At 40.5% G+C, this 14,627-nt stretch overlaps 1 protein-coding gene across 1 annotated transcript in view; it reads left to right on the top strand.

Moving 5' to 3' along the window:
- LOC109926748 (MAM and LDL-receptor class A domain-containing protein 1) overlaps positions 1 to 14,627 on the top strand; it is a 357,436-nt gene that overhangs the window by 106,104 nt on the left and 236,705 nt on the right. Inside the window, exons 18-20 of the mRNA XM_048606938.1 lie at positions 1,675 to 1,762; positions 6,965 to 7,144; positions 10,700 to 10,856. Coding sequence (XP_048462895.1) covers positions 1,675 to 1,762; positions 6,965 to 7,144; positions 10,700 to 10,856 — 425 coding nt within the window. The remainder of the gene's footprint in view (positions 1 to 1,674; positions 1,763 to 6,964; positions 7,145 to 10,699; positions 10,857 to 14,627) is intronic.

Below are 14,627 nucleotides of genomic sequence, written 5' to 3'. Positions count from 1 at the left end.
TTTTCTGAAGAAGGGTCCAGACCCGAAATGCCAGCTTTCCTGCTCCTCTGATGCTGCTTGGCCTGCTGTGCTCATCCAGCTCTACACCTTGTTATCTCAGGTTCTCCAATATTGGCAGTTCCTACTATTTCCTTTCAATATTCTAATTGTTTTTTTGATATCCCACAAAGGGATAATGGGGCGAGTGCTCAAGATACTCAATAGCTATCAATGATTTCAGAGGTTAGACACGCTTTAGCCACTTTGTTCTGTCTTAGTTTTTCGATGAAGGGTCATGAGATTGCAAAGAATAGGAAGGAAGAGAAAATAGTAATTTTGTGCTTAAATGATACCAAGTTTGCATGTAAAAACTTGCACTTAAAGAAGGCAGTGAAAATTAATGGAAGTAAAGACTAATGGAGATGAACATTTACATACTCAAGGCTTTTTTTAATGCCACTACAGCTGTCGGAAAGCAAAATTTTTCAAGGTTATTTTTTTAAGTGATTGCAAATGTAAAGAAGTAATTGTATGATACAGCACAGCATAATAGAGCACCTGGCCCATATCTTTGAATGTTATAACACTTCAAATGCTCATCCACATAACTTTTAAAGGTTGTGAGGTTTTCCATCTCTACTGTTCTCCCAGGCAGTGCATTCCAGATTTCCACCACTGTCTGGGTAAAAGAGATTGTCCTAAAGTGCCCCCTAAACCTTCCCCACTTCACTTTGAAGTTATGTCCCATTCTGTCTTGGTTGGAGCATTTCAGCAATGAAGAGAGACTGGATAGGCTCGGGTTGTTTTCTTTAGTGCGAAGAAGGCTGAAGGCTGAGATATGTAAGATTATGAGGGGCATGTTATTGACCCTTCAACTAAGGGGAGTAGTTCTTCCCCCTGTACATGCCCTTTGTAATCTTAAAACATCTGAATCAGGTCAGCCATCAGCTTTCTTCGCTCTAAAAAACACAACCAAAGCCTATCCAGCCTCCCTTCATAATTGAAATGCTCCAACCCAGGCAACATCCTGGTGAATCTTTGCAACTCCTCCAATGCAGTCACATCCTTGCTATAGTGCTGTGACAAGAACTGTACACAGTGCTCCAGCTGTGGCCTAACCAAAGTCTTGTACAGCTACAAGGTAACCTCCCTACTCTTACAGTTTATGCCATGCCTGATGAAGACAAGTATCCCTTTGCCTTTTAACTACCCTATTTACCTGACCTGCCACCTCTAGCAATCTGTGCACAAGCACCCAAAGAACTCTTTATAACTCTGAGCTTCCCAGTGTCCTGCCATTCACTGAGTATTCCCTTATTTTGTTACTTCATCCAAAGTGCATTGTCTCATACTTTGCAGGGTGAAATTCCATCTGATCTGCCCAACTGATCAACCTGTCTATATCTTCCCATTACCTAAGGCCTTCTTCCACATTGTCAACCACACAGCCAATCTTTGTGTCATCCACAAATTTACTTAGCATCCCCTCTCCATTCTCATCTATATTGTTTATATGCACCATGAGCAGTAAGGGACCCAGCACTGATCTCTGTAGTATGCCTCTGGACACTGGCTTCTAGTCACACAAGCAGTCCTCGAAGTTGGATTTGAATAATGCATCCCCGTATCTGTATAAGATGAATAAAAACGTATCAAGTATGAGGATGATGTTTCTGTTTGTGTTCTTTGTAACAGATATTAATAGAAGGAACTGTGGGAGATAACTTAGGAGGAGACATTGGAATTGATGACCTATCCTTTATGGATTGTGCGCTCTATAATGGTGAGTATATTATTTATTGTTCAATTATAAAAGTAGTTTCATCGACATTTATTAGCATTCAGGATTTGACCTCCTTTTAATGTCCTTTATATTGTTGCTTTTATAGCTGAAAGGTAATGTTAGAAAAAAATGTAACTGCAGTGTGGCTAAAGGGAACAGGCAATATGCCATCACTCCCTTTATGGCTAACGATCAAGGAATTTATATCTCTAATAATGATGGTTGGTAGAAAGAACACTTTCATTGCCTCATGCTCCTAGGAATTAAGTATGGATTTTGCTCTGTTTCTGGAAATAGTAAAATAGTTAGAATACTACCAAAGAACCAAAGTCAGGTAACAAGAAGCAATTTGCATTTATATGACACCTTTACTGTAAACAAAATGTCCAAAGGTGCCTCATGGGTGTATAATCAGATAAAATTTGATAGTTAGCCATAAATGGAGATATTAATATGGATGACTGAAAGCTTGGTTGAAGAATCAACTTTAAAAAAGATATTTAAAGGAGGAGGTACAAAGGTGTATGGAAGAGTTCAAGTTTACCATCAGGTCAACTGGAGGAAGTGGAAAATGGAGAGGTCTCCCAGAGGCTAGATTTGGAGGACTACAGAAGTCACAGAGGGGTGCAGGGCTGAAGAAGGTAAAGGAAATAGAAGGAGTGAGGCTACAGAGACATTTGAACAGCAGGGTGAAATACTAAACTAGAGACATCAGTGGACAGAGGTCACTGTGAATTATAGACTACAGGGCTGACAAGGAAACAGGATTTGGTATAAAATGTACAAAAATTCAAGAAAAAGAAAGAAAAAGAATTACTGTCATTTAAACAGCATCTTGCATGACCACGAGATGTCTTAAAGTGCTTTATGCCTAATAAAGTACTTTTGAAATACAATCACTGCTGTAATATAATAATTTGTAACAGCCAATTTATGCACAGTAGGTTTCCATGAAAGGCAATATGACAGTGATGAGGCAACTCTAAAGAAAAATAAAGTAATTTCTTCAAAAATATTTGTATATATTCATTTTGTATAAGTCACACTAAATATATGCTAATAATGATCTGCCAATTATTATCGAGTAAGACAGAAGGTAGTGGTGGAGGGTTGCTTTTTAGACTGGAGGCCTGAGACCAGTGGTGTGCTGCAAGGATCTGCGCTGGGTTCACTGCTTTTTGTTATTTATATTAACAATTTGGATGTGAATATAGGAGGTATGGTTAGTAAGTTGCAGATGACACCAAAATTGGAGGTGTAGTGGATATTGAAGAAGCTTATCTCAGAATACAATGGAACCTTGATCAGATGGGCCAAGGACTGGTAGGTGGTGTTTAATTTAGATAAATGTGAGGTGTGACATTTTGGTAAGACAAACCAGGGCAGGACTTATACACTTAAAGATAGGTCCCTGGGGAGTTTTGCTGAAAGAGACCTTTCGAGATGCAGGTTCTTATTTCTTTTAGGTAGAGTCACAGGTAGACATGATAGAGAAAAAGGGATTTGTTATACTTGCCTTTATTGATCAATGCATTGAGTATAGAAGTTGGGAGGTCGTGTTGTGGCTGTACAGAACATTGATTAGGCCACTTTGGAATAGTGCATTAAATTCCAGTCTCCCTTTTAGAGGAAAGATGTTGTTAAACTTGAAAGCAAAGAAGTCTTGTTCAAACTTGTACATGAAAACGTTGGCATGTTGGGGTGCAAATCTGGTCCCCATGGCTGTTCCTTGTGTCTGAATGAAGAATTGGTTGTCGAAGGTGAAGATGTGGTTGAGGATGAAGCAGATAAGTCGTATTATGGCATCTGGAAATTGGCAGTTGGTGGTATTGAGTACTGAGGCTGTTGCGGCGATGCTGTCATTGTGGGGTATGCTGGGATAGAGTGCTGAAATGTCCATTGTGGCGAGGAATGTTCCTGGTTTGATTGGTCCATGGGTGCTAAGTTTCTGTAAGAAATCAGTGATGTCACAACAAACCCTGTACAGCGGGTTTCAAGATGCCCTCAACATAGCCAGAGAGGTTCTCACACATTGCCTGATATGATAGGATGTCCAGGTGTGTTGGCTTTGTGTATCTTTAGAAGGCAGTAGATGTCCCCTACACGGGAAGTACGTGGGATGAGTGCATAGGGTACTCTGAAGGATTAGATCAAAAGTTTTTTCCAGACTGTTCAGTTAACGGGTGTTTTCTTTTGTCAGATTGGCAGGTAGTTGTCTATAGTGTTCCTCCCTTGCGGTAGTCCATTCTATTCTGTATGATAATGGCTCCTCCTTTGTCTGCTGGTTTGATAACTATTAGTCTCGAGAACATGGATGGCGTTGCGTTGTGTCTGGGTGATATTTTGCATTACCTTGTAAGTGCAGCTGATGAATCTGATGTTCACATATTCTCTGATAGCTTGAGCATATCTGTCAAGCCCAGGGAAATGGCCCTCCGAAGGGGTTCAATTCGAATCCTTCTTTGGTCACTCCAACATGGTTCTCTCTGTCGACTGTTCCGGTTCATTGGTTGTCTCATTGGGTTTGCTGCTGACATCTTGGAAGAATTCTTGGAATCTCATTCACCTCATGAATTCCTTTGTGTTTACCATGAGGGTCCATTTTGGTGGTGAGTCAAGAATTGAGCCCTCGGCTGAGAACTTCGATCTCGTCAGGTTGAAGGGTGTGGTCAGATAAATTGACGATGGGTTTTCCCATGCTGGTATCATGGGAGACTTAGTTATTGCTGGTGGTGATACCAAGCTTCTCCAGCTTCTTGTTCTTGGTGTGCATGTAGGTGGTGTAGTTCAGTTGCCTCGTCTGCTTGGCAGTGTCTCGTAACTGTACCGCTGCATCTTGAGGGCAAGGTGAGAATATGGACTCCATATCGATTTCAAGATTATGGTGTTTGCTGTAGATTTGGTGTACGAGATGAGTGAGGAGTTTGCAAGAGGTGCGACGGTAAAGTCTCTCAGCATATCAGTGTTGTAGGTCAACACACTCTTTCTGTCAACATCACCCCTCCACACCCGCTCTCACACGCTGTCTCACACACTCACACACACACACACACACACACACACACACACACACACGTGAATCTATAAGGTAAATCTGTATTTGCAGACACATTCTATTTTGTTCAATTTACGGACAGTCAGTCAATGTGGCGTTTTATAAATTCCTACGTTAGAAATAAAACCAGTCTGACTCCAAACCAACACATAAACAGATTGTAAACAAGGCCTCATACCTAAAATGCATTGTCTGGCCTAAAATATTACCTCTTCTTTACACAGATAATACCTTTAGTTGTCTCAGGGCAGAGACATGATAGAAATTTGGGGATTTACGTATACATATTAATCAATTAAAACCTTCTAACTGATTAAGGATTTAACGGCATCTTAGGATTGTTTAATACATCCTCATCAGTTGTGTGACCCTTTGATCTTTTACTTATAAATTCTGAGCCTGATACTTCCTCTCTCACTAACTCCTGAAGATGTGATGTGGAGGTGCCGATGTTGGACTGAGGTGGACAAGGTCAGAAGTCATGTGACACCAGGTTATAGTCCAACAGGTTTATTTGAAAACACAAGCTTTCGCAGCCTCACTCCTTCAAGGGCTGAAAGCTTGTGTTTTCAGATAAACATGTTGGACTATAACCTGGTGTCATGTGATTTCTGAACTTTAACACCTGAAGAAGGAGCAAGGCTCTGAAAGCTCATGTTTTCGAATAAACCTGTTGGACTATAACCTGGTGTCAGAACTGAGGAAGGGTCACCAGACCCAAAACGTTAACTCTGTTTTTTCCTTCACAGATGCTGCCAGACGTGTTCAGCTTTTCCAGCAATTTCTGTTTTGTTTCCTGATTTACAGCATCCACAGTTCTTTCGGTTTTTATTCAGCCATGAGATGACTGTGCATTTGGAAAGCTGCAAAAAGGATAGACTTTCATTTTGCAAATCTGGAAAGAAGACATAACCCGTGTGTGTCATTGTCGAGTTGCTAGTCACAGAATTAACAACAAGCTTAGTTTAATCAATTTACTACTTCATTAATTATGAATGAATTCAATATCACTGAGCGTTCCATATTATGAAATCTTTTAAACTATTTAGCTTTTCCATTATCTTTTCTTTCCAAAGCACAAATTTAAAAATATTCACTCATCTCTCATTTCACAAAATACTTCCAAGGAAACTTTTATCGGCTCTGCAACATTTGCAAATGTTGTTCAGTTTCAGACTTTATTCATGAATGAGTATAAGGTTTGTGCTTTCTATTGCTTTTCCTGTCAATTACTCTGACATGTGGACTGCCCTGCAACATGTGTTTCCAAGATAGCAATAAATAGCAAAATGAAAATCCAACATTTTGCTTTACTGTGGAATTAATAATACAAGATGGTATTTTCTGGAAATAACACAGGCAGCAGAAAATAGAAGATAATTGAATATTAATTGTGTTCAGAGGCAGCTTGAGGACTTTTGAAAAGATTGTGTTGTTCTGTCATCCACTTTGAGCTATAGGATAATGGTTGGAACAGGCAGAAACAGCAAGAAGAAGAGAATATTGCATTTAAATCCCACCTTTAATGGTCAAAAGGATCCCAATGCGTACGACGGAGATTCAAAGAAAATCATGCACTGAGCCAAAAAGAATCAATGTACGAGAGTGACTAAAATTCAGAACAAGCTTATCAATGATTGGTGTGAAACAGATATGCAATCACATACATACTCTCATGCAAAGACATAATCCAATATTATAATAAATCAAACTTCTTAATCTTTGTCGCAATCACACAGGCACTATTATAGTTGTCAGTTTTCATACAGTTCTCTTGTACTGACATCAGTAGAATGGTCTTGTGTTGTAAGTAAATAATGACTGTCAGGAGTTTGAGGAAGAACTCTAAACTGATCAGCTTCATACATACAGATTGTGGTTGTCATTACACCAGGCAGTGCTCAATGACAAATCAAAATTGGGGACTGAGAAAGGTTTAAAGATGTTACTTATTCCAGAGTTTGAGTTCTGACATGGGTAAACAGAGATATTTGAAACAGTGAGTAGTTGACAGATGTGCAGTGCATACCCATGACAGGGAAGGGATTCAGCGGAGGTTTAGGATGGTGTATGTCGGTGTCTTTTGTTTCTAAAACAGATAACACAACAATCCTTTTCAGAACTGATTGTAACTATTACCTTTTCAGGTGATTTACCAGCAGTAGTTCCAACAACACCATCAGGCCCATCGAGACCTTTGACACTTCCACCTAATAACTGCACAGCCAATGAATTTATTTGTAAAACTAATGGGCAATGTGTTGACATCATCAAGAAGTGCGATTTCAGGGATGATTGTTCAGACAAGACAGATGAATTATCCTGCGGTAAGTATCCAATATTTTTCCACAATTAAAAATATCTATTAAAAGGTAACTTGGGAGAATTCAATATTCAAATATCATTCTCAGAAAATGTATTTAATATGACAAATGATAAACTTGCTAACGAAAAATTTGAGACAGACGTCCGGTGATATCTATTTTATATTTATTTGTTCAAGAGAAGTGAACGTCACTGGCTATACCAAAAATTATTGCCCATCCATTCCTGCCCTTGAAAAAGTAATGATGAAGCATCTTCACAAATCATGTGCAGACCATTTGGATCGGAAACAGACAGAGAGCCGTGGTTCTCTTTTGCAAGGTGCAATCCGTCTGGACACTTTTCGTTTTGCTTTTCTTGTATAACATAATTCTTACTTTGAGCTCCATTTCTTACTCATAGAAACAGAGAAAATAGGAGCAGGAGTAGGCTATTTCGTCTTTCAAGCCTGCTTCACTATTCATGTGACATGGCTGGTCATCCAATTCAATATCCTCTTCCTGCTTTCTCCCCATACGCTGTGGAAATAGGCTGCCAAGTGTGTTTATTTGTAGTATTTGTAAAGACAATCAAGGAAAGGTGTCCCAAAAGTTTGGAGAACAGTGAAAGAAGGGTGATATAGTTCCGAGTCATGACAGCATAGAGTTATTGAAGGGAAACCTGTTAGGGATTCATGCATTTGATGCCCTTATTCTTCCAGCTCCTAGAGTTTGATCATTTTGAAAGTGCAGTCAATAGAACTTTCGTTAATTGTTCTAGTACAACGTGTGTGTGAAATACACTCCTGCTGCTCTGGCCGTAGCGAATATGATTATTTTGAAGTGGTGGATGGGATGCTTGGACTGCTTTGTCCTGAATGGTGCGAAGCATCTTTAGTGCTATTGGAGCTTCATTTATTTAAGCAGTTAAAACATTCCATCTCACTCTTGACCTATGCCTTGTATTTAGTGGAAATGCTTTAGAAAAGCACGAACTGTGCTATCAAGTACGAAATTTCCACTTTTAGCCAACTGTTATAGCTACTGTATTTATGGAACTGATCAAGTTAGGTTTCTGATCTGTGGTAATGTTGATGTTGGGACATTCAGTGATGGTAATGGGATTGCATATCAAGCAGGGTAGTTAGATTCTCTCTGCCTTTGGAGATGGTAATTTAATGACATCAATCATTACTTAACATTTCTCAGCCCAAGTTCAAAGTTTGCACTGTTTACTCCGTAACAACACATTCATCTGTATTTCAAATTAATTAATTCCAAATAAGATGGTGTAGAATGCCGCTACATCGAGCTCTTGGCTCAGGGATTGTCTGCTTCTGTCTGCTTACTTTGTTCATTTATTTTGCGTTTGCTTTTTGCTTTCGCTTTTGCTCTCTTTTTTTCTTTTTCCCTTTTGGAGACCTTTCCAGCATCTTTGGCAGGGTTAAAGCGGTCCCAAGCATGTGTGGCAGCATCAGCAGCAGGAGGCAGCTCACTGGGGAGAGCGAGCCCAGCACATGGAAAACAAGCCCTTAGACAACTTGTGGCAGCAGCGAGTGTGGGGTCCAGCGTGGAGAGACGGTGCTGGGGCGTGGTGACATTGGTAGGCCCAGTGCAGGACTTGAGGCGGTGGAGGCGGCCTTCAAGGTTGGCGTTTTCAAGCTGGTTGTGACAGCAGGCACCGTCTGCAGTTGGCGATAAAGGCGGCATCTGCGGTTGGCGTCAGTCAGCTGTGGCAAGATTGATTTTGAACTGCACCAATCCAACCTCTGGGAAAATGGCCCAATGGGGGGATGGTGTCACCAAACTAGCACAGCAGCTATGGTGCACATTATTCCCTGAATGTTTCCAGCCTTGCCCACATTTTGGAGTGAATCTTCTTCCCCATTGTAGCACTTTTGTTTCGGAATACCAGGCGGGTGCTTCTAATAAAAATTATTCTAATCTCAACGATGAAAGTTAGAGGCCTTCAATATATTGAAGGACCCTTTGAAGATATTTGTTGCCAATGAGTCCAGCAAGTTTTAGCTTTGCTCCCCATGATGCTTCAGTTGTTCCCAGCCCCGTCAGAGGCAGATTTGAAGCAAGAAAAATTCATTTTTAAAAAAATAGGTGCCCAATGTCCTCTAGAGGAAGAGCAATACTTTCTCTCCCATTCACTCATGGGACATGGGCACTGCCAGCCGGCTGGCATATATTGCCTGTCACTAGCTGCCCTTGAGAAGGTGGTGGTGAGCTGTCTTCTTGAACCACAGTGGTCCACCTGCAGTAGATTGACCCACAATGCCCTTAGGAAGGGAATTGCAGAATTTTGACTCAGCGACAGTGAAGGAATGGCAATAAATTTCAGGATGGTGAACGACTTAGAGGGAACTTGCAGGTGGTGGTATTCCCATGAATCTGCTGCCGTCATCCTTTTAGATAGAAGGTACTTTCTAAGGATCTTTGGTGAATTTCTGCAGTGCATCTTGTAGATTGTACATACTGCTGCAACTGAAGAAATGCATGCTTGTGGATGTGGTCCAATCAAGGGAGCTACTTTGTCCTGGACGGTATCAAGCTTCTTGAGTGTTGTTAGAGCTGCACCCATCCAGAAATGTAAGGAGTATTCCATCACACTCTTGAGTTGTGCCTTGAAGATGGTGGACAGGTTTTAGGGAATCAGGAGGTAAGTTACTTGCCACAGTCTTCCTAGCCTTTGGCCTACTCCTATAGCCACTGTATTTATATGGTGAGTCTAGATGAGTTTCTGGTCAATGGTAACCCCCAGGATATTGATCGTGGGAGATTTGGTGATTGCATCACCATTGAATGTCAAGTAGTGGTGGTTGGATTGATAATTTTCAGAAATAGTCATTTTCTCACATTTGTATGCTACAAATGTTACTATGAAACCACAGCAGTTCCAATGGCATCCAATGCAAACATTTCTCCATTTCCCACCTCAATAGCTCTCCTGGACTTAACAATTGATCGTCTATGATTGAATGCTTTTGGGCACAAAGAAATGCCTAAAGCTCTCACCAACATGCCAACAAAGCCTAATGGCCTTGTGCTCGTCAGTGCATGCACTGGTTAAATTGCACTGAGTCAGTGTCCAGAAAACTCCCTTTACATGTTGTTACTCTCCATGCCTCCTGTAAGCCACAAATATTGAATTGTTTTGATGGTTCTGCACTGCGGTAATAAGGGAAGCACTGGGCATGTATAAACAAAGACCCATCAGCAACCAAAAGATATGACCTTTTTACTTTGTAAAAGTTACTTCTTTGTTGACTTTGCCAAGCTTAAAAATACGTTTTAAAAATTTCCCACATGGTTGTCATTATACAGCTTACAATAGTGTGAAACCAAAACAGTAAGAGACAGTTTCCTTGAGGTAATTTCACACTATTTGTGCTAATGTGAATCATACTGAAATTGTTCCCACTATTCTAGTGACAAATAGATTTATTCCAACATTTATAACAGGACCCTGCAGAATTTTACAATCACATGCATTAGAAATAATTTGGTAAGAAGCAATAGGAATGAGCCACAAACTGTAATGATAAAACTCTGACATTGTTCTCTTTACAGTTAGCAAGATCTGTGATTTTGATAATGGGATCTCATGTGGTTGGAAACAACAGACAGATTCATCTGCAACTGAAAGTATTTTTCAATGGTTCACTGGACAAGGTTCTGATATACATCCAGGAGAAGTGGGTAACAGACCATCTACAGATCACACCACGTATGAGTTATATTTTGTTTTGGCTTAAAATTGATACGAATTCTACCCCTTCTATGATAGTCTTATATTAATCAGAATCCCAAGTAAAGACCAAGGTCATTAATACACAAATGTTATAAACAATAGCAGATTCCACAAGGTAATACCATTCATTTCCACTTATACGTTACTTGCAAGTATGGTCCAACTGTTTCAATCTGCTTTACAGAGAAGTTGAAGGAGGACTCAGACACGAAGTGAAGAATATTGGGGTTGATGGCTTTCTGGGACTCTGCCTTTCACATTTCAGTCAATCTGACAAGAAACACCATAGAAAGCATATTTGTGCAAACAATCCCTGAAGTGATGAAAAGGTTCAGTAGCAGACAGAGGCATATGAGGTGTGTGGGGGGCGGTGTTCTCCAGCAGGGGGCGGGACATTGGCATACATTTGGGGGTTAATCCCACTGAAGTTGATGTTGAGTCGGGATGCTGAGTCAGTCTGATTTCATCCCGTCCACTTTCAGGTTTCTGCAAAGCACATGAAAAGGTAAACCGAGAGCTCCTCCTGTATCTGTTGGATAAGTTATTAAGCCAACTAAAAATTGTTTTAATCCATATTTCTGTAATTTCCAGCCAGGGTAATTGTTTTCATCCTCTTAACATTTCACAAGCATCAATGAGGCTAAGGTTGTGCATTATTAAATCGGGTCCCCAGTTTGAAAATCACCTCACTTTCTGGTACAGACTAGGTCCAATGCTGCCATATTGATATAGGCAGGAGACTTTTAAGGTATAGAAAACTGATGGCCATGTAAATGACCTCAAAGCTCAGGACAAATTGTAAGTAAATTAAACTAACAACACTTCTTGAGCTGGAAATGTCTTTATGAGCTGGAATTAAAAAACATGGTATCAGTCTTGTAGATATTGGATTGAACAATATTTATTCTCATCCAAGACTTGATGTGGGCAATTTTTGACTGCTGGCCACCTGTGTCTTACCTGTGTAATGGAGGAGCAGTAATTGCCATCAGGGAAACGGTCAGCTTGAACACTGTACTGAAGTCCATGCCTGCCCTGTTGCAACCATGCAACCCAGTCCCCTACATGAAGTGCAAAGCTGCTTGAATCTGCAAATTGTTTGACAGACTTACATTTCCAACTTTCAAAGTACAAATGAGAAGGGTTATGGTTTGTCTATTTAAAGGAGATGATGAGTTGTCTATCTAACAATCTGTAAATGACCTCTGGAATCCACTCAGAGCACAGCCAGGGAAACATGGTTTGTTAGTTTAGGAAAAGCGGCATGCTCCGTTGATGTTTCCAAAACAAATCCAATAACCTCAAGTCAAGTCAAGGCCCACTGAAGGATTGATTCTCCCTGCCTTACTCTAATCTCATCCGTTGGCTGATTCACTGCATGAGAGAGAAAACATTGCATGCTGTTAGAACAGATATGCGGCAGTGGGAGAGCTGTTTGCTACCCATAGCTTGTCAGTGGCCTGTAACAAAGGCTTGCCCTTCAAATAGCTCAGACATTTTATCAGCACAAAGAGAGGGACAGAGCAACCTCTCTGAGCCCATTTCAGGTATTACTTTAAATTCATCTTATTACCTGACCGATAGTTAGATAATACAACAATAACATCTGAACTAACCATGGTGGCGAGAAAGATTAATAGGTGCAGTTTAATAATGCTTCCGGATAACGTCTTGACAGATAGCATGCATAAAATAAATAAAAGGATTGGGACAGGATGGAACACCAAGAATGGAACAGAAGATTGTGAGTTTGGCAGGAGAAACTACTGAAAGAAATCTAGGACAGATTTAAAGGTAAGAAGTACTGATTGTAAGTTAAACGAAAGACTTAAGTGAGATCAATTTTGAGGAAGAATGGGTTAGAGTGAAGATGTATTAGAAGATAATATGAATGTGAGCTGGAAATTCCAGTCACCGTAGCCCTGACAACATCCCTTGACTAACAATCTGATAAATTTAAAAAAAGCTTGGTTAAGAAGAAACAGCCATTTTCTAAATCATCTAATGGCCTGTTCCTATAAGATAAGGAGTGAGTTTACTGCAGTAGAATGCTTGGCAAAGGCCCAGATGGTATCAGGATACTAGAAAATTTACAAAAATCCATTTCCCAATTATTTGACTCGAGTCTAGATGTTCTCAATTTGAAATTATTTTCTCGGTAATTGCTTCGTAGCCTCTTTTTGTCTGCTGGAGCTATTCTGGTTGCTAGAAATCCTTCATGAATATAAATGCAAATGAGCTTATCGTGATCAGCACATTGAAGAGTAATTTCAGGTTGTATACTTCCTGCATTTCTCTAATTGAAGAAATCTGTTGTTGTTTTCTGAGTCTCAGTATGATGGGATGAGCTGACTTAGCAGCCTATAAGTAGCATTTTAAAAGGGCTATACTGAGAGAAATATTGCACTTACAACCTGGGTTCTTCACAATATTGCTTGCCTTGGGAAAATCTGACTATATGTTGTATCCCAGTGTTTATTTATGGCAAAATAACATTTGCAATTTATCACTTAAGAGGTAAGTTGAAAATTTGGAGCTGTGCCAACTCACTAACGTTCACATACGAATTAGGAAAATGCAATTGATAAAGGTTCCTGGTTGATCAGGGAGTGCTCAATTTGCCATGAATGTGCAGTCTACACCTTTGGGAAGCCAGCTCAAAGTAAGAATCTAAGAACCCACTTATTCAAGCTATTATCATCACAGAAGAAGATTATCTAGCTCCCAGTCACTGAAAAGCAATCCACCCATCACCTCCCTTATGCTGTTATATATTGATGGCTGCAAATCTTTCACTCAAGTTCCAGCAGCAGCTTTGAAAGAACAGGTGGCAAAGAAATTGTGGTTGGTTGTGACTCCACAGCCACTGGTAATGGATGGCAGCCAGGTCCTGTTAGCACCAGGGTTTCTTCTAAGAGACTATGGGTGTCTTTGTCCAATGCACATGGCCATCTGAAACTTCAAAAATTTCAGCACTCACATCTGCTGTCGCCATTCCCTCTGTGACACTGAGACAGGGTTATTTGGAGAAGCTTGAGTTGTCATCAAAGAAAATTCCCATGTTGTGCTGCCATGGTTGGTTTTGCGTGGGACTGCTGAAAGCAAAGAGAAGAAGGAGGATCAACAGGAAGAGTATGATGTGGAGGGGCCTGCAGTTTACCACTGGAGAAGAGAGCACCAGAGGTGTCGAACTGTCAGGAGATCTGACCCAATTGTAGCACTCAGCTTTCCTGAGCGAAAGGAGGGCTGGTGCTTCTTTTATTCCAATTAGGCCTCCTGACCATTAACCATGCCAATAAAGTGTTGCTCAATTGTGCTACTAGTATTAGTTAATTTCAAATTCAGTTCCCACTGCGGGGGCCTGATTTCAATACATTAGTGAGAGTCCAGCCTCTCCATGGATGTCTCATTTTGACAGAGACAGGCTGCTGTTTGTGTTGAGGCCAATGTTTCGCACACTTTGCTTTTTATACCTCTTGCCTCAACAATCAACTGCCAGTTGTGCCGAGGACAAAGGATTAATTTCAAGGTTTCCATCTCAGCAGTGGAAGGAAATAAAATTATTCACTTTTTAGGGCTGGGAATTGGGAACAGCTGACCCTGTTGACTCCTTGTTCTTTTTAAATCTATGGTGCTAGGCTGAGCACATGTCTGTGAGCTTCCCAGAGGTGCTGCTATGAGAGATGAGTTTGCACCGGGGAAAATGGTGAAGTTTCATGTACACAGTTGCCCAAGTGTCTGAAGGAT

This window comes from Rhincodon typus, chromosome 2, assembly GCF_021869965.1.
Source record: "Rhincodon typus isolate 14 chromosome 2, sRhiTyp1.1, whole genome shotgun sequence".
In the NCBI taxonomy this organism is placed as follows: domain Eukaryota; kingdom Metazoa; phylum Chordata; class Chondrichthyes; order Orectolobiformes; family Rhincodontidae; genus Rhincodon; species Rhincodon typus.
This window is presented reverse-complemented; position numbering and strand designations above follow the sequence as displayed.